The sequence below is a fragment of the Ctenocephalides felis genome, unplaced genomic scaffold (genome assembly GCF_003426905.1).
Source record: "Ctenocephalides felis isolate EL2017-DRISC unplaced genomic scaffold, ASM342690v1 CF-g0.4_SCAFFOLD_01886, whole genome shotgun sequence".
Lineage (NCBI taxonomy): Eukaryota > Metazoa > Arthropoda > Insecta > Siphonaptera > Pulicidae > Ctenocephalides > Ctenocephalides felis.
Window position 1 is genome coordinate 97315663 of NW_020538040.1, and position 27122 is coordinate 97342784.

General features: G+C 30.0%; 1 protein-coding gene across 1 annotated transcript in view; it reads right to left on the reverse strand.

The window, feature by feature from the left end:
• Window positions 1–27122, reverse strand: part of LOC113375564 (serine/threonine-protein kinase 32B) — a 97399-nt gene that overhangs the window by 53605 nt on the left and 16672 nt on the right. Inside the window, exons 2-3 of the mRNA XM_026615497.1 lie at window positions 23955–24010; window positions 6187–6352 (exon numbers count right to left, since the gene is read on the reverse strand). Of these exons, the coding sequence (XP_026471282.1) occupies window positions 6187–6352; window positions 23955–24010 (222 nt within the window). The remainder of the gene's footprint in view (window positions 1–6186; window positions 6353–23954; window positions 24011–27122) is intronic.

A 27122-nucleotide genomic window follows, 5' to 3' on the forward strand; every position in this document is an offset into this window, starting at 1 on the left:
AAAAATTAATCGGTGGATGGGAACAATGAATCTCCAATTAGCACAACAAAAAAGTGAAGCTGTTCTTATCACTAGTAGGAAAAGAATTGAGACCATCAAGCTAAAGATAGGAAATCATGAGATCACGTCAAAACCTCACATCTGTTACCTTGGCGTAATGCTTGATGCTCGTTTGAATTTCAATCAACAGGTGGAACACGTTAGTGCTAAGGCGTCAATAGTTAGGACGAAACTTGCTCGACTGATGCCTAATATTGGAGGTCCTAAACAAACCAGAAGGATATTACTATCGTCAGTTATTACTTCGGTGCTGACATATGGTATCTCCACATGGGCTGATGCTCTTAAATCTCAAAAATCGAGGAGTATGGCAGGGCCCTTATATCGTCTCAGTGCTATAAGAATTGCTTGCGCATTTCGCACAATATTGGCGGAAGCAGTGTGCGTCATTTCAGGAACTGTGCCTCTCTTAGTCTTAGCAGAGGAAAGACGGATAATTTACCATAGAAGACATCAACAACTGTGTCCTGAAAAGCTGAGATTAGAAGAACGGCAGAACAGCATTGACCGATGGCAGCAACTGTGGGATGTCGCAGTAAAGGGCAGATGGACGCATCGTCTCATTCCTAACATCAAAGTCTGGCTAAGTCGCAAGCACGGCGAAGTAAACTATTATACTACGCAAATGCTATAGGGGCACGGCTGTTTTCGAGCCTACCTACACCGATTCAAGCACGATAGCTCGCCGGATTGCCCATATTGTTTGGGCGAAATCGAAGATGCTGAACATGTGTTCTTCGTGTGCCCACGATTTGGTGCTCTACGGGATGACGTGAAAGAGACATTGAGATGCAGAATTACCCCAGGTAATGTTGTTGAAGTGATGCTGACAAGTGAAGCTGCTTGGAACGCCATAGACAGATTTGCGAGAGACGTTTTAATGGACCTGCGTTCTATAGAGAGAGAAAGGGCGAATGGGACTTCGCCCATTTAAAAGATAAGTATAATGTTTATGAATTATAACATTGTTTATAACAAGTTAAGAATTGTAACATTCTAGATCCTCCCCCCACAAAGTAATGCCTAACGGCGGTTTCCGTGGGGACCAGAGGCAGGAGCAAAGCGGAGGTTTTAGTCGGTATTATACCAGGGCGGTATCGAGTCCGACATACCCAGACAGAAGACCGGTCTGGGATGCATAAAAGCATTTCCTTCGCTATACAAAAAAAAAAAGACTCATGCACATATGCATATACAAATATATATGTAAAATCCATATATATACAACAAATACTTACATATATGCCCATACATATATATCCAACAAACATAAACATGTATATATATATACATATACACATATACATATATATATATATACATACATACATATATATATATATATTTATATATATATATATATATATAACATAAAAGAAATGTTAGGAAGTATTGCGCATATTGAAAAAATTATTCGAAGCATCGCGGTAAATATTGCAAAGAGAAGCCGAATCAAAACGTTTGTTAATCGTAGGTAATATTTGTATAAAAATACTCTCAGCGAACTTCCTGCGTAAAGTGTTGGCTTCTCGATGAATAATTCTTGGATTGGTGAAATTAAAAAAATGTTTAAAATTGGAGACGTGTTCGGTGATCATGGTTTTATTTTGTTTCCTGTTAAGACTATTAAGTTCGTGTTGGCGCATTCTTTTTGAGAGAAATTGTGAAGTTTCTCCAACATAACAACTTGAACAATCATTACAATCAAAACAAACAACAATTACAATATATACAGTGGCGTCGGAACCGTGTGGGCTGTGTGGGCTTGAGCCCACCCATAAATTTTGATGGGGGGGCTCAGCCCACCCATCAATTTCAAAAAATTATATGGGCTAATATCTCTAAAAAAAAAATGAGACTACTGGCAGCCTATCTAAAAAAAAAAAAAAAAACGAGCCCACCCATCAAAAATTTGGTTCCGACGCCCCTGAATATATATATATATATATATATATATATATATATATATATATATATATATAAGAGCGTTAGCGATGTCCATTTTCGATTGAAAATATAGACAAACTAGTGGTTTATGGCAACGCGCCTTAAGGCAAACTTCCCGTACTGCAATTTATAATTTTTATTAGCTCAATCAAAATTAGATTTTTTTAAGAATTTTGAAAATTTTTGATCATTTTTGAAAATTATGAAAACATTTGAAAAATTTGAATATTGAAAAAAATGCCCTTTTTGTAAATAGTGAAAACTAAAATTTTTATTTTTTTTTTTATTTTGAAAACTTTGAGTTTTTAATACCCATTTATATCAGTTGATTCAAATTACAAAATATCTTATGATCGACCGCCTATTGGTGTTTTTTGTAACTTTTTTTTCTCTAATACAAGTAGAATGTTTTTTTATTCAAATTGCATGCTCCGTTCTCTCACAAACTTAATTGCCATTTTCCGCACTTTTTGCTGTATATCTCTGAAAATCTGAACCAAATTTTGCCAAAAACTAATCAGCACGTCTCCTTATCAACACGAATCGATTGCTTTATGAAAAACTCGAATCGGTTGAGCGGTGCTCCCAAAAACGTCGACAAAAAATTGTATCCATTCATTGTCCACATCCATTTTTTCTAAGATATACCAAAATATTCAAAAACTTCTGAAACGTAAAGATATGCAAATTTTTTTTTATTTTTGGAAGATTACTATAACTTACTCTACGGTTAGTTAAAAATATATTTTCAATCCTAACTGGAAATAGCCCATTCAGGGCATTGCGGTGCGAAATGGCAATGGTAATGGCTCAGACTATTATTCCCTGAATCGAGTTGCAGTTTAACTCAGCTCAGGGACCTGCCCTTAGACAGTTGTACCTAGTATCATTCATTTATATTTTTATATATTATTATTATGTATATTTTGACCTGATTATTATTATTATTATTATTATTGATATTTTTGGAGCATCAACTTTCATAGGCTTTTTTAATCATTTGAAGAAATATATCCAAATTTAAATTATGTAAAACGTCATAAAATAACCCAAAAGACTTCACATGAGGTATACGATCCGTATTTATCTCTTTGAGCTTTGAAGCGTCACTTTAAAATAGCATACTACACGCCGTATGACAAAATTTGAAAAGCGATTTAAAACAAGGGCTAGTATATATTCCATATTTGAATACCATATTTCCTTTTCCTTTTGATTCACACATTTATTTTTTATCCCAACAATTATAATATATTATAAATTAATTTTTAGGCAATATTTTATGCCATCTCACTTAATTATATATTTTATGTCATCTTACTTACAATTATAATTGTAATAAAGGTAATTACTATTATCTAAATAAAAAATATTATTAACATTTTAATTATTTGCTCTGGAAAACTAGCAAAAATTTATTGTTTTACGAATTAATTACGAATAAACAGGCCGGTTTATCTCTACCAAATACTTATCACGACTACCAACTGATTTCTTTCAAATTTATAGTAAAGTGAAAATTTACTTTTTCGCATTTATACTATGCATATCAAACGCTAAATTAAATATTAGTTTTAGTATGTGGCTACATTTATTTGTTGTGTATTTCCATATAACAAATAAAATGCTCATATGTGACTACATTCAATAAATTGTAAACTGAAAGTTCTATCATAAATCAACAATTCAAAAACAAATATTTCATTAAAAATGTTATTTCAACAATACGTAACAATATTAAAAAACATGTATGTATCGGAATGAGTGAATGTAATATTATTGTGCGAAAGAGAATATGTAATATTACTGTTAAATTCAATTGCAAGTATATGGACTGATTTGATGCGAAATAGATCTACTGCGGTTTCTGCAATGGTTTTAATTAACATTCTGTAAACCCACAAGTGAGTAATTCGCAAAACTATTACTAAAACTAGCTGTAAGTGGAATTCTGTCTTAAGGCAATTCAGGCATCGTGCCTTGAGGCAAATTACTGGAACTTCCCGTACCAAAAATTATTATTTTTTTAAAAACGATTAACATTTTTGAAAAAAATTCACTTTTAAAAAATAAGATTTTTGAGAAACTATAAATTGGACAAAAAATTACTTTTTTATGAAAAAAAAAATTAAAAAAAAAAAAAAAAAATTTTAATTTTTTTTTTTTTTAAAATTATTTTTTTATTTTGACATATTGTGAAATATCTGAACTTTTTTTTCAAAGCAATTGTACTGCTTTAACTGCATAGGGACAAAATATAAAGCGCATAAGCGCCGCGTCGCTCTCTAACGCATAAGCATTGGTACGGAACCCATAGGAATGTTAAAAAAATGTATACTTATTGTTAAAATCTCTATAAAATATCTGATAATTTGATGTGCATATGTCTAATAATCATTTTTGACCGCCAAATGGCTCATTTTTTTACTTTTTTCTTGATATCTCCGAAACCGCAAGACCTGCCTTTATGAAAATTTTATCGATTATTCATCTTGTCAAGACAAGTGAAATGTTTTTTGAATTATTCAAATCGGACGCTCCGTTCTCTTAAAAACTGAGTTACCGTTTTCGGCACTTTTTGCCCCGTATCTTCGGAACGGCTAGACCTGCCTTCGCCAAAAACTAATCAGCACGTCTCCTTATCAATACGAGTCGAATGCTTTTCGTATTATTCAAATCGGTTGATCCGTGTTCCCGAAATCGTCGACGAAAATTTGTATCCGCACATACATACACACACGTACATACATACATACATACATACATACATACATACATACACACACACACACACACATACATCCATTTTTTCTAAGGTATGCCAAAATGTTCAGAAACCTCTGAAACGTAAAGATATATAAAAATTTTCATTTTCGATTTTTTTGCGATTACTATAACTTGCCCTACGGGAAGTTAATAATTGATTATTATTATAATTTAGATTTAATAGTAGGCGTATCATATGATTTTTTATCTTTCAAAATATTCTAATTATTCTGACATACCTTTTAAGATAAGATCAGGATTTGTCACGTTTTTTGTAATATAAATTAATCAATTTAAATTATTCAAAAAAGGTTAAAGCAGTACTGAGAGAGTCTATTACTTTATGGGAAAGGCAGGTACAGCCGTTTCGTAAATTTGTAGAAAAATGCAACATATTTAAAAAAAAAACGAGTTTTGGATATATGTAAGGTAGATCGAGGTTTACAGGTCTGCGGATAAGAAGGTCTACCACCAAAATCTCAAAAACCAGTTTCACATTTTTTGAAAGAAGAGGGAAGAATAAGGGATGTATAACCAACCATCACCTTGATTCTTACGATGTTATATCATGAGATAAAAGGCAATTTTTAAAAATCCATAACAAAAGTATTTTCTTTCGTCGTTATTTATTTTGGTTATGAGCACAGTTGCTTAATTTACGAGACCTTAATATCATTTTTAAGTACACGTTTCTTAATTATTTTGTAAGATGTATTGTTAGATTTAAGTTAGATTCAACAGTTTTTTTATATAACTTATATAAAAGATTACATATGGGTTGGGTAAGGACCAACCTTGATCCTGGCATAGATGTAAACAAAAAAAAAATAGAAAAAAAGTAAATTAAGTTAATAAAAGCAAATTTACAAGAGATGTATTTAATAAATAGTTATTTCGACTACACTGATGATTATTTATGACAAAATACCAGATCAAAATTATATACAGTGTTATTTCTGTAAAAAATGTACACAGAAAATTTATATTTTCCACTGGTTAAATAATGTAGCTATTATTTCGTAAAATCTCATTAAAATTCAATGTAAGACATAGGACATGTTTGTCCCGTGGTTGTCTAATTTACCTCGTTTATGGGGTGGAAAAATTAAGGTGATAAATTTTTGAAAAACTGTAGAAAAACATTTCTACAATGATGAATTAGCTAAGAGTTTTAGCCCGAGATTTGTTGTGATTTAATTAGTCAAATCAGGCTTTTGTACCCCAGACGACAGTATTTTCTAAAAAAATCATAATAATATCGTATATAATGTAAATTGTAAAAATAAAACGTAAATTATATGCAGCATAAATATTTATCAAAAATTCAGTTTGATTTAATATATCTACCATCCTGAACTTCTACAAAAATGTTAAACGTGTGATTTGAGCCTCAAAAATCTTTCTCAAATTTACCTTGAAAAGAAAACCAAAGATTGACCAAAAACGGGTGCTCCAAGGTGCTCAAAATTTGCACCTCTCTACATACGCCCCCGAGGGCACCGCGAGCTCCGCATGCGCCCCTTCCAACGTATTTCATGGCAAACAGCTGCCCCGTATCCCGCTTCTGTACTATGCAGACCTACAAGAAAAATCATAAATCAACAGTAATACCATCTACGTCTGAAAAATGATGATGATACAGAAATAGTATTAAGAATGTGCAATACACAAAGTCTGTGGATATAAGAAATCGCAATGCTAACACAAAAAGGATTCGAGGTTGAAGCAATATTGAAGTTTGACATCCAACAATTTTTTATTTGAAAATCAAACTAAAATATAGTTCAATAATTAATTGAATTCCACATTTAAACAACGTTCTGTATTTATATGCATATATGATAAATTTATAATTTCAATTATTTTGATTGAAATAAGGTTATAAATCAACAATAATTTGTGAATTGTGATGAAATATAATATACACACACTGGTATATTGTATCAATGGTTAGTTGTATCAATGTTAGAGCAAAATTTTGTGCTGTGTAGATATTTTTAGATGTAAAATACCAAGTTCAATATCCACTGATGATGACATCAAACTGTATGTCGAAACGTTTGATATTAAAGATTATTTTATAGATCTTCGTTTTTTATTTGTTTGATGTATCGCCCTTAAAGAACTTACTCACATATCCTCACATAACATCAAAATTAACTACTAAATCAATATATATATATATATATATATATATATATATATATATCACATCGATAATCGGACAGCACGCCTGTCTCATCATCAGACACCCGAAAATCATCTTGAACTCTAAGACAACAACTGTACAAAGAACTTCGCCTTTGTAGAGGACAAAGTTACTAGATCACAACAAAAAGTCCTTGACACTAATATACAAACTTATATTAAATTTATAATAACTATATATATATATATATATATATATATATATATAATCCTTGATTTTTCATATGTTTCGACATAATATTTGATGTCATCATCAGTGAAAACATTGCAGACTCGCATCAGTTAGCACAAACATGTATTACAAAAAATTGTCATTAATAATAAATTTATAAAATAGGTGTAAAGCAGTTTAACAAAATTAATATATTAATGTAAATATTTTTCGGCTTGATAACAATCAAATACGATGAGATTCAAATCAGGTTGTAAAGGGCTTCATTCGAGTTGGCCCATATATATGTGTATATATATATATATATATATATATATATATATATATATATATATATATAATAGGGGAGACTGAGTATGGCTGTGCCTGTTTTCTTTGATCAGCAATATGTTTACCCGTTATAGCTGGTAAAAAAGTAAATTAAATTTGAACATTTGTCTATTTGGTAACTCGAAAAACTGTCCTTAAATACGATGGATTAGTCATAAAATCAAATCATACGAGAAAAAGGCGAGTATCATAACCGTCCACATCCCCAGGAAGGTTATGTCAGACTTAAATATAGGTCAAAAACAATATGTTTAAATACCAAATTAGTTTATAACGAATTTTGTTGTTAGAAATGTGCACCACAGCAAGACATTCATCATTTAAACTAAGCTTATGAATATAATATATACAATATACAACAATTTTTTTTTAACAAAGTATAGTATAACAAATAATAATATTAATTTGGAAAACGTACTTGAACTGATTTTCCAAGGCGCACATCATTAAGATTTATTTTCACTTAACAAAAAAAATCATGAATAAAATAAAATTATAAATATTCACATAGTGGCAATTCACAATTTAATATCTTATTCTTTATGAATTAAAAAAAATCACTTTCAAACTATATTCTAGATTTACTAAAACAACACGAGTTATGCTTTTTATGTAGTGGATTGACATGCAGGACAAGAAAACACAATGTTGTTTAAAATTGATATATTTGATATATTATATTGAGCAGTCAATATCTTTCAGGTTATGTTTTCCATACAAAAACTAATAATTTGGGGCGTTCGATTTCTGAGAAGGTGTCAACTTCTCAGAAATCGAACGTCCGCCATGGTTAAAGTCCAGGCAAACGTATGGTTATAAATTAGAAAAATGTGTTATATTATTGAATTTTGCATTTTTTTTACAAATTTGGTATCTTTAATTATTGCTATCATAAAATTCGAATATTATATAGAATATAGAAACCAATCAATACTTGATACAATCCGGGTCCCGTTAAGGTATATTTCGTCAACGGGTTCTAGTTAAAAAACTAGTTTATTTCAACGATTTAACGCTAACAACGACGTAGGAAGGATTTAGAGTAGGAGGGGACAGAGTTCATATAGAATTGATAGTATTATGTCTGCTGCATCTTAGTGAAATCACTTTGTTCGGATTGAATTTTTTTCACTGTCTTTTTCGTATTTTGTCTTACTTGTTAGTTATGTTAGATTTTTCTTTGACCTGAAAAGAACAAGATCCACAACCATATGTTACAACCATACACAATGCACACTTTTGAAGACAAATCATCATCATGACTGAACTAAATTATTTAAGCAAAAACTAATTGCTATCAATTAACTACTAATCCCCAACTTACAGTAAAATTACAACAAACTAAGTGATCTATCTGTATACAAATAAGTTATTTTTAAAAGAAATCGACCAGAGGAACTTATTTTTACTTTGACTAAAGGTCTACAGATCATGTTAAATTAGTGAGTCAATAATAGAATTTAATTAGTGATGCAATAATAGAAACATGTTCGTATAAATTTACTTCATCTTTGGACCTTTGGATCCTATCTCAAAATCAGTATGATATGACGAGTGTCACTAGTCACTACCATACCCGGGTGCAACCGTGCCCAGTTTCCCCTACTAGCATATAATATCAATAATAAATTCTTTCTGATAAAAGTTTTAAACTTTTTTTAAGCACGACAAGAAAAAAGTTATTCTGCCAATATATTTAGATATATACGAGTATATTCATTCTACACTTTTGAACTTTTTTATTTGGGCTATCATTGTCATAAAGCATACGATACCGCCTTTGATCGGATTTTTATATCAGTACAGGTTACTGCCATTGTGATCATAACGCAAATTTAATGTTGGCTGTAATCTAATATTGAATAATACACAGCTATCGTTTCCGGCAAAATGAGATATACTTAACACATTTTATGTGTTGTCTTAATGTGCGTTTTATAGGAGCATAGCTTTAACTTAATCCAATTTCTCAGAAACTACAGCAATATTCCTAAAAGACATGCATTGAATGAAAACAATATACTTTTTGAATGCTTTAAACTTACGAACGTATTTTTCTGACAGCAGTAAAAGATTCTATTTGTGAACATTTTTTCAACATTTCCGCACATTTATTTCTACTGTGGTTGAATAGTATATATGTATATGTTGAAATATATATATATATATATATATATATATATATATATATATGTTAGAGAAGTTAGTTTTGATGTTGAGAAATATGAGTAAGTTCTTCAAGGGCATACATCAAATAAAAGGCAAAGATTTAGAAGTTAATCTTTAATTTTTCCAACGACTTAAATTTTGCCTTTTATTTGATGTATGCCCTTGAAGAACTTACTCATATATATATATATATATATATATATATATATATACGAGTATATATATATATATATATATATATATTCTCTATGGTCTTGAATTTGATGTTGATATAACCATTAATACCATCAATAAAAAATGTATGAATGTTTTTTTCAAAATTTATTTTAAAGCCATAAGCTTAGCCTAACAACCTAGCCTAACAAAGTGAATTATATAGTTATTCCAATTCTTCTGGTGAATACTTCTGTCGAAATGCCAGATCAAGGCTATGATGTTATACAGTGTGATCTCTGTAAAAATGTACCCATAAAATTTATGTTTCGTATTGGTTGAATAATGTAGCAATTTGTAATTTTGTGAAATCCATTTAAGATTAAAAATTGAAGGAGTTTTACTGATCTTACTTAGTCAGGTCAGGTGATCATAGTCAGGTTGCTATGATGAATTTTAGGCCATTCAAGTTACTATTAGTACTGTTAACAGATTTATTCAACTGAATATTTTTTGAGTCAATCCAATCAATCCAATAAATAAAAAATAATTATGATATAAATGGAAGTATGTCTGTGTGTCTGTGAGTCTGTGTATTTGTTATGCATTCATAAACCACACGTCCGATCGCTGTGAAAATTTAGGCAAATTGCGAGACGGGTTTTCGGATATTTTGATTGAAGCCAAGTGCGTATGTAAAACACACATATAACCCTAAATTTTCAACCTCCTACCACAAATCCCTATTTTGTAAGAATTATTTCATAGTAATTTTATCATTTTTCATGTACCATACGTCTGATCCCCGTAAAAATTTGGACATTTGTTAAGTAAACCGCAGACAGATTTTTGGATATTTTGATTTGATCCAAGTGATAGAGGTTACCCGCTCCGAAAACATTTTAATTTTTTTTTTGGTCAATTTTATTTTTTTATTTTTTTTATAATGCATAAATAAATAACATAAATTAGAGAATTTATAAAATAGTAGACAGGTCAACTCGTAAATAGGCGAATATTTAAACAGATAAACAGGCTAGCAGGTTGATTGGAAAACACGAAGAACGGGATGACAGGTACATTGGCAAACAGGTAATTTGATTGACAGGTGAATTGGTAGGAAGGCAAAATGGTATTTTGATTAACAGACAAATACCAAAAGTAAATTGGTAGACAGGTGAATTGTTGAACAGGTATTTGGTGGACACGTAAACTGGTGGACAAATAAACTGGCAGGCAGGTAAACAGATAAATAGGTAGATAGACAGATTTATTAGTAGATAGGCAAACTGGTAGGCAAATAAATTGGAAAATATGTAAAAAAGTAGACAGAACAACTAGTAGATATACAAGTATGCAGACAGATAAACTAGTTGACAAGTTAATTAGTAAACATGTAGAACGGGATGCCATGTAAATTGGTAAACAGGTTAATTGGTAGATATATCGAACGAGATGACAGGCACGTTGGTGAACAGGTAAATTGGTTGACAGGTAAAATGGAGTGTTGATAAACAGGTTGATAGACAGGTAAAGTGTTGGACAGCTAAATTGGTAAACTCAAAAACAGGTTGACAGGTAAATTGGTGGACAGGTAAACTGATGGACAGGTAAACTGATGGACAGGTAAAATGGTAGACAGTTGAACTGGTAGACAGGTGTAGAACGGGATGCCATGTAAATTGGTAAACAGGTTAATTGGTAGATATATCGAACGAGATGACAGGCACGTTGGTGAACAGGTAAATTGGTTGACAGGTAAAATGGAGTGTTGATAAACAGGTTGATAGACAGGTAAAGTGTTGGACAGCTAAATTGGTAAACTCATAAACAGGTTGACAGGTAAATTGGTGGACAGGTAAACTGATGGACAGGTAAACTGATGGACAGGTAAACTGGTAGACAGTTGAACTGGTAGACAGTTGAACTGGTAGACATGTAAATAGATAAACAGGTAGATAGATAAATAGTAGACAGGTAAATTAGTAGATAGATAAAACGGTGGTCAGGTGAATTGAAAAATTTGTATAATGGTTGGCAGGATAACTAGTAGATAGACAAATAACGAGACAGATAAACAGGTTGACAGGTTAATTGGTATAATGTGAAACGAGTTGATATTTAAATTGGTTCACATGCAAATTGTTAGACCGGTAAAATAATAGATTAATAAATAAGTTGATAGGTAAATTGGAACACAAATTGTTGAACAGGTAAACTGGTGGATAGCTAAATTAGTAGACTGAAAAATAAGTTGAAAGATTTATTGGTGGACAGAAATTGGTGAACAGGTAAATTGGTAGACTGGTGAATTGGTTGATCGACAAACAGGCCGGCATATAAACTGATAGACAGGTAGAGAGAAAGAGAGATAGTAATTTAAACAGATAGACTAGAATACGAGAAAACTGGTAGACTAAATGTAACAAATATACATTTTTGTTCAACATTTTATTTTAAAATAAAACACGGCGAAGCGTGAATGGGTACAGCTAGTATTGAACATAACACATGTTAATTCATATTTACATGTATACTATTATTTAACATGAATTATTTAAATATTTAATATACTTAAATATTTATAGTTCACAACATTATTATTTACAGTAGTTTCCAATATAAGGTAAAATGCAAAAAAATGAAATAAAGTTCAAGTATAATGTATGTATAAAATCTGAAAATATTATATCTGTAATGATATAAATTATACTTGTTTATTTATAAAAGTAATGTTCAATAATTTTATTTTTTCTTAAATATTCAATGCCTCTAAAATTGCTATAATAACTCTCGAATAATACATGCCTTTTATTCGGGCCGTTGTTAAGACACATTGAATTCAGTCGGTTTTAATATCACGCAAATTCAGAATCGACAACGGGGATGATCTTTTATTCATAAAATTATCTATAAAAGAACTCGAGTACGTAATATATTCATCGTCTTTTGTTTGTGCGATGATGAGATAAAATTGAATGCGCCCGTATTTACAATCTTTGAGTCTCTCCGGATTGAAATCGCAAAATCGGGTCAACAACTTTCGCCGCTGATGTGATTTGTAGTGGGATGCCTGGGGATGAATTTGGGAACGGCGGCCGGAATCGCATAGGTGAGTGCTGGCCGACTAGGGAGACATCAATTTCCGGGAAAAGTCACATGAAAAATTTTTTTAGAGAGACCTATTGATTGTGTATCCGGCCTCTTTGTCACTGTACAAGATGTATAGAAAAGATATTGGTATTGAAGAACTCACGTTACGAAAGCCTTACTTAGGCTATTCCCCATATAATATGTGAAAACGTACATAAAGCGATATATACATATAGTCATCACCGATACATAGTGTGTATTTCAAAAAATATTATCTAATATAACCAAAAATTAGAATTAGTGGTGTATGGCATCGTGCTTTAAGGCAAATTGCTGGAACTTTCCGTACCGTAATAAAATATTCGAGAAATATCAAATGTTTTCAAATAGATTATTAAACACAATAACACAAAATATAAGAGCTTATAAATGGGACGACAACGTTTATGTATGTTTAGTAAACATACATAAACGTTGTCGTCCCATGTAAACATTGTTTACATAAAAAGTAAACAAACAAAACTTGATCAAGAGTTATAATTGATGGAACTTGATCGAAGATAGAATGAAGGAAGTTATTTCATATAACTAAGAATTATATAATCTGAATTGCAAAATTCAAATTATTCATTTAAAGTACATATGTGAGCTTTGTAATTTTACCTAGAATTAAAATTAAAATCCGAATAATTTTCGATATTCAAAAACTTCATTTTTTGGAAATTAAAAAAATGAAATTATGAAACAAAAAGTGTGTTTCTAAAAAACAAATCGTATCATCACAAGCTAATATAAATGTTTTTTGAATCATTTAAATTTGATGCTTTGTTCTCTCAAAAACCGAAGTTTTTTACACTCTTAGCTCATTATTTCTGGAAAGGCTGGAGCGGTTTCTCAAAAAGTTAATTTCAATTTTCTGCATCGTATCTTACAAATGGCTGAGTTGACATTTTCCAAAAACTAATCAGCACTAATCTCCATAAGTAGGAATCGAATGCTTTTTGAATCATTCAAATCGGTTGAGCGCTGCTACAGAAACGTGACACCTTGGGTGTTGCTGATGATGATTACATGCCGAAATTTTCAAATTTGTTGTAAATTTTAAATTCATAGCTTAAAAAAAGTCTAGAAAATCGTACCATTATTTTTAACTGTCTTAGTAATGTTATTCAACCGGAAAATGCCACAGTTTGACTAAAGCTCTAAGTTGTACTTAAAAGCACATAACGTTCAAACTGCGTGCAATAATTCTCTTTTCAAATTTTTTCATAATATTCTATATTGTACAATAGTAAAACATTTTTAATTAATTAATAGCTAATGCACTAAAAGGTAATACACTATAATTTAATTAAATATTAATATAAATATAAAATAAAATAAAATATTAACATTCAAAAACCAAAAATTATGCAAACTTATGTTAGACTACCTCATGAATTTTTGGCTTATTGAAACACATGCAGTTTCATAACTAAACTTTGCATAACGTAAATGTAAGAAACTTCAAATTATTTCAAATTATAGCTATTCAGAAAAACAAACGATATATATTTTATCATATTTATGAGTCATATTTTGTATAAGTTACAAACTGAGGCGAAAATAATAATTAATTGAATTTGACATCGGGACATTTGAAAGATCTAAATTATTGAATTCATCTAAATATATATGAACATGTCTTTCGATTTGTAGTCTGTAGAATTAAGCTTCATTAATCCTGGAATTATATTGAGTTGATTTTTCATGGCTTAATGGCTTAACTTATCTCATAATTTCAAAAATTTAAATTTTTGCAAATACTTGTAAAATAATAGGTTTTTCTTTTGTAAATATGTATTCCTTTTATTTTAAATGTTAATCAAGTTCAGTGCTTCAAAGTGTAGTATGTTTCTGTCACCGTGCACAGACATTTACCTTTTGCCTTTTGGGAGCTCTGTTGATAGCATATTTACATAATTTAATAATTCTCATTGTTATTTCTATAAATATGATTTTATGAGTAAGAAGCTTCTGAGAGTGATCCAGCTAGTTTCATACACAACGCTATTTGAATTTGTGTAAAATTTTCAACAAGAAATAAAACTAGTTGTAAGTGGCATTTAAACTAGAGAAAAGTTGCATAAACTCAATCATTCAATCAATTTAATCAATATTAATTAGTATATGATATAATTTTCTACCTCTCTACCTATCTACTAGTCTACCTGCCTAGGCGTCTACTGGTCTACCTGCGTAAGTGTCGACTGGTCTACCTGTCTACCAGGCCACCTGTCATCCAGTCTATTTCTATACCAGTGAACCTGACTATTAGCCTACGTGTGTACCTAACTATTTGTCTTTCTGTTTTCTTATCTACTAATAATTCTTAATGTATATAAATTAATAATAATGTTTGAAAATGATCTTTTTTGACCAGAAAATGGCCATCACTTTAAAAACTTTTTCCGTATCTCCGAATTCGCTGGATCTTATTTGCAAAGTTTAATCAATCTTAATTTCGCCAGTAGAAGTAAAATGTATTTAGAATCATTCTAATCGGATGTTTGGATTTTTTGAACTTTTTGCTCTGTATCTCCGAAACAGCTAGGCCTGTCTTCGATAAAAAATATCCAGCACGTCTCGCAGTAAATACGAATGTTTTTTTAATCGCTCAGTGCTCCCGAAATCGTCGACAAAAATTTGTATCCACACAAACACAGACACACACATTACATCCATTTTTGTAAGCTATGCCAAAATGATTAAGAAGTTTTAGGAGGTAAAGATCTGCAAATAACTTACTCTACAAGAAGTCAAATAACAAATTAACTAAACATATTGAATACTATATACTACTAATAAAATTATAACGTAATGATTTTAGCCTTAATTGAGTGATTTATAAAAGAGGAACAATAATTATTCATCTATTAGTCTATCAATACTGTTTATTTATTAATATATTTTTTACTGTGAATATTCATTGTATTGTAACGACAGTAAAATACAAACATCTAATCTAAAGATTAAATGTAAATATTTTTAATTACAGTCGCTTTCAAATACATCAACGTTCCGCACATCGTTGCTTTGAAAATTTAATATTAATCAGTTTACATGTAACCAGTATTATATATGAAGTTACTGTTATTTGATTTTAAATTTAGACACATTATTATTCAACCGCTTTGAATGTAACTATCCAATCCTGTTTAATTACATTATATCAAATTAATTAAATAGCTCGTAGTGTTCAGTTATAATTTGAAATGTTGTATTAACTTTATTACAGTTTCACATGATGGCCTATTTGTTATGCAAACATTTAAATCTGTTTGACGTTCATTATATATTTGAGACATATGTGAATTCTTGTGCAAATATATGGTATGTGCCGTAAAGAAACAAATGATATATTCGAAGGAGTTGGAACCTATAAAAGCGCAGAATTTATCATCCTAAGAAGCCAAATTCGTTTGTCTGATCCGCACAAAACGTTTTTAAATATTTTTACCAGTCTTGTTCGTAGATGCTGAGTAGACGTAAACAAAAAATGTCTATATATTAAATTATTAAGATAAGATTTATGCCTAATAATATCGGCCGAAGTAATGGAATATCTAATGAGATTTGAATTCCTGCATTCATATAAATTGAATAGAATTTTATTCTTATAAAGTATCTGTTAAAATTAGAATCATGAATACAATGGGTGAAATTGTTTCTCGTTTTCAAATGTTTTTAGTATATTTTATAAAGTACTGTTTGAGGTTAGAAGTTATTGCTTTTGAGGAAAGAGAATTTGTTCATAACATTGCTATAAAAATTATTTTAATCATTTCAAAAATGATTTTGAATTTTGACAATCTTTCAAAAATGTCTACGATTATTCTATATAATTAACTTACCGAAGAAGTCTATGTTTTCGCGAAGTAATCCGATTTAGCCATTTTATATTTTTTTGGCGGTTCAAGTCATTCTGAATCTGTTTGATACAAAAATTGGAAAAAGTATGTATGTGACGCAAGTAAGAAAGTGTGTCAACGTTCATAACTCGATAAGAATCAATTAGTTTAGTACCACTATCGGCCAAGCCGTTTCTTTAAAATTAGCAGAAAATGCAAAATTTCTATTCCACTTTTCTGCAAAAAAATCTGATACTAGTTTAAAAATTAAAAATCGATCTAAAGCTACCATTTGGGAATCGTACATTAGTTTTTAACAAGATCTAGCTGAGCAGTTTTTTTTAATGTAATGAAACGCATTTTCAATAAAATTTAAAATAGCTTATACGAGTTCACGGTCTAAATGAATATCTTATTATAGTCTTCATACACAAAACTCATATGCAGAAATTAATGTTTGGTTTCAATAATAATAAAAATATTTCTTATGTGCACTTTTGTTACATTTAAACATTTATTCTCAGATTTAGTATTACACCCTTAATGCTTTTAATGATTAAAACCGTAGGGTTACAAAAAATGTCAAAAACCAAATAATTCTTGAAATCCTTAAAAAAAACTATGTTGTTAAAAGTTAAAAAAAATCGTAGGATGCTTAATCTAATTTGCTTTTTTCAAAAATCAGAAAAAATGTAAATAAACTACCACATATTATCAGTTTCATTATATTTCAGTATTTATTATAGTCTAGTATAATATTGAAATACTATTTGAAATTAGTATATATTATACATTTACTCCATTTACTCTATATATTTATGACACGTCATTACGCACCGAAATATGAACACTAAATACATAAGCTCATACACAAAAATTAATGCTTAGTTTCAATAATATCGAAAATATTAGTTATATTGCAACATTCAAATATTCATTATTATATATAGTGTATGAAAATAATAAGTAAATGCGTTTGAAGATTAGCGCAATATTTTAAATTTTTTTAAGGCTTATGATCTGATGCGACTTTTCTGTCTAATAAAAATTTAAAGAATTACAAATAACTCTTAAAATTCTTAATAGAATACTATTTTGTGAAAAGCCGAAAAAATTGTAAGATTCCTAATTTAGTTTTTTTTAAACATACTTCGGGATAAGTTATAATAATCGCAAATAATCGAAAATGATAAATGTTATATATCTTAACATTTCAGAGATTTTTCAACAATTTGGCATACTTTAGAAAAATTGATGTATATGCGCGTGTGTGTGTTCAGATATAAATAATCAGGAACGACGATTTCGGTAACACGGATCAACCGATTTGAATAATTCACAAAGAATTCGAGTCGTATTGATAGGGAGACGTGCTGATTAGCTTTTGGCAAAGACAAAGAAAAAGTACCAAAATGGCAATTCAGTTTATGAGAGAACGGAGCGTTCAATTTGAATGATTCAACAAATATTTTATTTGAATTGACAAAATGAAGAACAGGTTAATTTCGGAAAGGCAGGTCTAGCGATTTCGGAGATAATAAAAATAAAAAAAATGCTATATGGCGGTCAAAAATAATCATTAGACATATGGATACCAAATTATCAGTTATTTTAAAGAGATTTCAATGATAAGTACAATTTTTGTTTACGTTTCGATAGGTTCCGTACCAATATTATATCCGCTTTGATATTTCGTCTCTAAAACATCTATACAGCAATATTATTTTGAAAAAAAAAGTTGAAAATTTTCAAAATAAATTCAATATATAAAAAAAATATAATATAATATAATAATTTTTTTCTAAAATTTAAAAAAAAAAGCTCAAAAATCTACTTTTTTCAGAGATTTAAAAAAATTGACAAGCTTTAAAAAAAAATCGGGACGAGAAGTTCCAGAAATTAGGCAACTTTGAAGCACGACGCCATGTTATACAAGTTTTTTTTTTCAGAAAATCCTTGGCAATATGAGTGTACACACAATGTCATATATCGTCATTTTCATTATATCTCGGCGTTAGTCTGTTAGTTTGCCGGCAATTAATGAAAGAGCGTCATGTAGGTGAAACTGACGCTCTCTGATGTGTCACTTGTCACATTCACCCTTGTGGTCTACCGACCCCGTAATTCCGAAGTGGCATCGTGAACTCCCTAATGGAGCGTTTTGGTTTGGCAAGATTCCGTGCGAATTCAAGGTGAAGACAAATGGCTTAGACGTGATGAGCTTAACAGGATAATGCATTGAAAGATTTTTTAGGATTACGAATAAACTACTATAGGTAAATGCTAAAGCCACAACGCCACATTGCCACATTGGAATGGATCGAAAATTGGACCAATAACATAAGCACAACAATAACATAAAGTAAGTTAACTCATATTAAAAATCACAGCCAAAAATTTGTAGAGTACCTACTGATAACATAAATTTCTTAGTTGATAGTATTTCAACTTTTAAACAATTAGATATAGAAGTTTGTGGTCTATACAAAAATTTCATTGAATATTTCAAATTAAATTGTAAAAACATTGGTTAGATTATAGGTATAATATCGTGCGACATCAAAGACCAGTATGGTAAAGTAAAGCTTAAAATTCCGCGGGTGAAAAGGTCCATCACCGATATCTCAAAAACCAGTAAAGTTAAGAATTTTTGAAGTAAAACTCCTTTAGTGACTAGGGTGTAAATCCGTACAAATGCAACGGAAGTTCCGTTACGCCCGAACTGTTCGTCATTCGCTCTCGATGAGATCATTTCTATACGGATCGATTGTGATTAGTCGTCGCGTATGTGAATAGAGATCTGTCGTTGTATGCGTACCGGCATCAAAGTTGTATGCGTACCGATATCAACAAGGAAATCGGCATAGAAAAATAAACATTTTAAAGTTACATCGTAGAGCAAATCTTGATTTAATAAAAAATGAATCCTTTACTATGTTCCTTGAAAATAATAAAACAAATTAAACATTCGAGTTTTTATAAATCGATGAAGTTATTAAAATGGAAAATATTTTTCAGGCAAGACAGATATTACAGCTGTTCAAAGAATGAGATTATATCGCCAGCAAAAATGTAAAAAAAATACAAGCAGTCAATGAATGTATGTTAATTTTAATTACATGAAGTTCTTCAAACACAATTACATGATGAGTGAAGTTTCAAAAAAAATATTTGTTTAGGCGTTGTTTAACATAATCCACTGAGTGAACGAATATTATAGAATTTATTAATCAGCAATTACTTCATTTCTAAATGCTAATTACAATGACAAACCGATCATGTCATATTTGAAGTATGACTTTAATTACATTATTGTTTTTGAATATTATGCATATTTTTAATGCTGTTATAAATATATACTTTATTACTTATTATATAAATATCTATAATGGTTGACACTAATAAATGTGTTACCATATTACTAATAAACATTATTCAAAATTGTTATATGATGTATTTATTTTTACTTAAATGCCATCTTGTACAGTAGCAAATAAGTTTCACTACAATCGCGTGTGAATCTTACGCGCACTACAATATTTGAAAATAGAGGACAAAAAAATGTATAACCAATCATCACCTTGATTTAGACGACGTTATTTACAGGAGGTAAATGGCAAGGTTTTAAAATCCATAACAAAATTTCTTTCATAGTTAGTTTTTTGTAATTATGAACGCTGTTGTTTAGTTTGCAAGACTACGATATAATTTTTATGTATACGTTATTAAATCGTTTTATACGATAAATTATTATTTAGTTAGATTCGACAGTTTTTTATATAACTTTTATAAAAGCTAATATGTGGATGAAGTAGAAAGAACTAAATGGCAGATTAGTGTTATATACAGTGTCATCTTCATAAATAATATACTCATGAAATTTATATTTTACATTGGTAGAATAATATAGCTGTTATTTCGTAAAAAACCCTCAAATTTAAAATTAAGGCATTGGATTTGTTTGCCCCTGGCTGTCCCATTCTACACTGCCCATGTAATTAACTGGTAATTTTACTGAACATAGTTCGATAATTGTTTATTTAATACGTGTTACGTGTTGTGATGTAATTCATTTGGTTTAGACAGTATAATTAGTAAAATCGGACCTTTGTGCTCGGTCCTATTCTAAATTTTGTGAATATTTATTATAATTTTGTGTGTCAATTTTTTATAATTTGCTTTTAGGTCGACAGAATTTAGATACAATTAACTGGAAGTAAATAAAATTGTAAAATACAGCAGTAATTGTAAAATAAAGTATAATTACAATAAACTTGTGTAATATGATAAATTGTGCAATCGAAGTATATAAATATATAGATAATCTGATTTCAATCTATAGGTAGAAATTGCACTGCGTTAGAACCGTCCCTCTCGATTTTTGCGATAGAGTTACTTTTTCAGCAAGAGAAAATTTGTCACCTGGTCTTTTTTAACCCATAGGTGGGTTACTATATTATTTAATCAAAAATAAATTTCCTGGATACAGTTTTTATAGACACTGTATATAATCTTAATTATGTATTTAGTCAGGAGTATACATCAGCACAGTTGGAATAACTATTTATTTAATTTATCTATTGTAAAATTGTTTTTTTAACTTAATTTACTATTTTTTACTGTCTTTACCTTTTCTAGGGTAAAGTCTAAGGTAAACAACCGAGAAAACTAACAACGAAAGAAAATACTATTGTTATAGATTTTTAAACGTTGCCGTTTATATCTTTATAGCGACGTCGTAAGAATCTAGGTGATGGCTGGCTAAACATGCTTTTCCCTCAACTTTCAAATATTGTTAAAAAAATTAATTTTACTTGCTTTTTAGATATCGGTGGTAGACCTTTGATGATCCGCTCTATCATATAGTTAATGATCTAATCATTGAATGCATATCATAAATGTATAATAAGAATCGTACAATAATAATTTTATACGTCATTTAATTTAGCCGTATGTCATGTTTATTTCAGAAAATATTATATATAAACTACGAACATATTCAATATTGAATTTAGCAAAGACTATACATTGCATATAAATGCAAACATCAGTAAAATTAAAGGAAAATTATGTTAATGTACCTGTATTGAAACATGAAGGTTTTCTTATTTAAACGAAGTCAGGTCATGGCGTTCAATATTTAATGATATTAAAATGCGAAGATTTAACAAATTATGATCAATCTACTTCCACTTCGCCCGGAATCTAATCGCAATTCCAATGGATTACCTTACCTACCTCTGTTTGATCGAAGGCGACGTATCGTACGCTCAATCGCGCTAAGACTCATTCGCTGAGATGAGACTGAAGATTGAGTTAGGAAAGTTAAGATTCGTTTACCAGATCGATTTCCTGACACGTGTAAATCAGAATAAATTGATTCTTACTCAAATTAAGTTACGCCGCAAATATCGGCGAGTGCCGCCTTTGTGATTTTAAAATCGAGCGAAACGCAAAGCGGCGGTAATGCCATTAGTAAGATCGAATTTATGAACGAAAATGGGTGTACATTCGGAAGAAAACTTCGAAATAATCAATACGATCGTACCCGTATATTGTACAATCGCATATGTAGGGTAGAGGGAGGATTAAAGTTTCGCGGGTAAAAAGGTCCATCACTGATATCTTAAAAACAGGTGAAGAATTTTTTAATAATATTAGAAAGTAGAGGGTAAAAGATGAATAAGCAGCCATCAACTTGATTCTTAAGACGTTGCTATCTAAAGATAAATGACAATGTTTGAAAATTTATAACAAAAGTATTTTAATTCATTGTTAGTTTTTTCGGTTTTTGAGCTTTATATAATTTTTAGATATATATTATTGTTTTCTGTTATATGTTTTTTATATAACCTCTATAAAAGCTTACGCTTACAAAAGAACCAGCTGAAGAAATAGTAAATCAAAAAGTAAATTAATGGACCGATTCTGTGGCACAACAGACCAATGTTATGGCAAGGCCATATTAGGCTTCAACTTGTATCTATTATGCTACTAAACTATACTAAACACTGTCAAAATAATATGTATTTTCTGTGCATTCAGGCGTTTTACACGTAAACTGCAACGTCACTTGTATGTTATGAAGCTGAGTCAGAAAGACCGTGTTATCTAAGATCGTTTTTTGACATTTGTGCGGTTTCTAGGTTAGGTTTTCTATCTGGCAATCTGAGAAAAACGCCTGACTACACAGCAATCACATGACTTTTGACAATATTTAGAACGATTAAGTCTGGAAAGTTCTACATAACATAGTCATTGCATAACATTGGTCAGTTGTACGGCAAATTCGGCCCATAAGTTTTACAAAATAATAATAAGCAGTTTTACAAAAGATAAGTTTAATAAATAGTTATTACAACTTTCCTTATCATTATTTTTGACGAAATACCAGATCAAGGTTATATATAGTGTTATCTCTGTGAAAGTATTACCTATAAAATTTATATTTTGCTATTATCACGTAAAATCCTTTTAAAATTAAAATTAAGACAATGGATCTGTTTGCCATCTGGCTGTCCCATTTTACCCCGCCTATGGGGTATTATTTTTTCAATGATAAATTAATTGAGAGATTTGCTGAACACAGTCAGATAGTTATTTGTACGATATGTGTTATTGATATAATTGGTTTAGTTTTCATAATATAATTGCTCAAAGTCACAAAGACCTTTGTGCCCCGCCTTACCAAATTATTGAAATACGTTTGTATTTAGACAGTAAGATTCTTGCCATAATTGATATAATTATAATAAACAAAAATAACTGCTTATAATTAAATCTTTTTTTATAATAGCAAACAATAAATTCTATTTATATTCTATTGCTATATCGGCCATTTAATTCGATATGGTAACTTATTCAAACCAAGTATCGATTTTTTAAGTAGTACATCATTTGCTTAAGAGGGAATTATTTTAATGCTTTATGAAAATAATTGACCATTTTAATAATCGTCCCTAAATGTACCAAAATGTACAAACATAAAAATAGCTTTGAAAATAATTAATAGATGTCCCACAGTTTTGGAAACTGATAATATGAAAGAAAAAATCTATTCAAATATATATATATATATATATATATATATATATATATATATATATATATATATATATATAATATGGTTATAAGCACATAAGTATTGCAGCTAGAATATTTCTTACCTTGCCGAAGCTACCCTTTCCAATAGCTCTAAGAATTTGGAAGTGGTCAAAATTCACTGAAAATATAAAAAATAACATTACAGTTATATAACCAAATTAATATTATATACCTATATAATAAAAATATTGTAAATGAAAACAGCAGAAGAAAATCTCATTTTGAGCCTCTGAGGCATTCGTGATTACAACTTACTCGTGCAAATTTATGTTGTAATTCATCTTAATTATTTATGTTCCATAACACTATTTTATTCAATTACACAAACTAAATCATAAAAATTCTCTTGTCTTCCGAACAATAATACGGAAAAAACGGATGATGGGGTATCTAGTTTAGAAACGTCGTACTTGAACATCTTATTTTTCGATTAATTATTCGGAAAAGAAACACACACACACACACACGCATATATATATATATACATATATACATATACGAGGTCTGTTCAAAAAGTACCCGAAATTTTCGTTTTTTCAAAAAAATATTTATTTATTCGTCTACATTAATGTGGTCCCCTTCAAAGTAGTCCCCCCCAGATATAATACACTTATGCCAGCGTTTTTTCCAATTTTCGAAGCACCCTTGATATTCACTTTTTGATATGTCCTTGAGCACTCTCAGCGATTTTCTTCAATCGAGGAAAACCGCCGTCCTTTCATGGGTCTCTTCAACTTTGGGAATAGGAAAAAGTCACACGGAGCCATATCTGGTGAATTTTTGCACTTTGCAACACTTTATTTCAATTTTTACGCAAAATTTAATACAAATTCTTTGACTTTTCAATTCTTCCATTGTAAAAATCGCCGAGCTCAGAAAAACACGTCGAACCTTAGCGACTACCACAGACAAAGTAAACAGTGAATATAGCTGAAAATTTCATCATACTTTAGGGGCATGTATACCAACACAATAAAAAAAAAATTTTGACAATCAGACACTCCAGACCCGCGAAATTTAATTATTAGTAGTTCCGGGTACTTTTTGAACACACCTCGTATTAGATGATTGAGTTTTCGATTTGTAAATATTGTGTAGAACTTCGAACCATTGAATTCGAACATTCGAACCATCAAATTGTAAGAAATAACCAAAAAGTTTAAGAGATTTTTATTTATCATCGACGTTAAGTATATAAACAAACAATATACTTAAAGAAAACTAACAATTAGTGGATTTTTATAAAAACTATAAAATTATGAAAGAGAGAAAATTATTAAATGAATGGATTATATAAAGAAAAATTACAATTATTGCTATTTTTTTTTAAAAGTCGGAATTAAGAAAAAACAGATTATTTTTTTAAACTTATGCTTGTCATATTTTGCTTTACTCTACTAAATTATTTCAGAATACAAAGAAAATTATTCATTCAAAAAATTATTTAGAAGTTTCATTGTGTCAAAATTTCATTTGTTTGGCATTAGATATGGAATATTTAGTTAGTTGATCGTAGATTGATTGTCTTACAATTAACGGCGACAAGATTATTGATAAGGTAGTCATATCTAATAAATTTAATAACTTTTTTGTCACCGAAGCGTCTAAATTAACAAGCGCAATCAACTCGATCACCATTAGTTCGACTAAATCTCTATCCGCGCGAAATAATTCTACATTCGTTCTTTATCCTGTAAATTTAGAAGAACTAAAGCAAACCTTTCTATCGATAAAAGTTACTAGTTCAGCGGGTCCGGATCAAATACCTAGTCTTATTCTTAAAGAATTCTATCCCTTTTTCATAGATAAATTTATGTTATGTTTAAATAAATGCTTCGATGAAGGAATATTTCCATCCCACCTCAAGCATTCAAAAATTTTTCCACTTCACAAGAAAAATAATAAAGACGATATAAATAATTACCGCCCCATTTCCCTTTTGAACTCTTTCGATAAAATAATTGAAAAAATCTTGCATACTAGATTAACGTCTTTTCTCAATAAATATAATATTTTGTTCAAAAATCAACATGGTTTCCGAAAGAACCATTCTACTTCCCACTCAATTTATAATTTAGTTCATAACATCATTGACTCCTTCGAAGAAGCCATATATTGTACTGCGATATTTTGCGATCTGTCCAAAGCTTTTGATAGTATTTCTCATCAAAGACTTCTTGACAAATTAGAAAATTGTGGTATTCGCGGACGTCCACTCAAACTATTTGAATCTTACCTGTCCAATCGAACTCAAAGCGTTTACTTAAATAATGATCACGAGCAAATAATTTCTGATAAATTGACAAGTACATTGGGTGTGCCCCAAGGATCAATTTTAGGGCCTCTTTTATTTCTCATTTATATTAATGATTTACTCCACTGTACAAATCTTTGTGATTTTATTCTTTTTGCGGATGATACCAGCGTTATCATCAAGGCCAAATCTCTTAATGAATTACAACATAAATTAAGCGTGGTTATGTCAGAAATAACGAAATGGTTTTGTGAAAATAATCTAGTCCTCAATAATGATAAGACCCAAATCATATCTTTTTGTACAAAAAATCGTTTATCCAATAATATTACTTCTTTAACCATCAATAATTCAGCATATAATTTTTTGCAAGTATCAAAGTTTCTTGCTATCCATATTAATAATAATTTAAAGTGGTCTGATCATATCTCTATCTCACTATCACCAACTTTATCTAGAACATGTTTCATGTTGCGCACCCTAAAACCCAAACTTGGTTTAAATTGCTTACTTTGAGTTTATTATAGCAACTTTTATTCTCACGTTTCCTACGGCATCCAATTCTGGGGTTTTTCGTCCGTACTAATTAAAATATTTAAGCTTCAGAAAAGAGCTATTCGAATAATTTTTTCCTTGCCCAGTAAAGCTTCCTGCAGAAACATATTTAAAAAACACAATATTCTAACTGTCCCATGCATTTTTCTGCTGGTAACATTATCTTTCATCAAAAACAATTCGAAACTTCTTGATATGGCTTCGTCCTCTTCAAACTACAACACTAGACACAAACTTATTAAGGCGCGCACATATAAATTAACCAGCTCTTTCAATACGATCGACGGTTCCACTCAACATCCGAAACTTAGACAGCAAAAAATTTCATGCTTCCCTAGTTAAACTTTTTAAAGAATTAGCTTTTTACGACATTACTGAATTTTCTCAATTTGATTTCAATAACTATTTTCTTGCATAATCC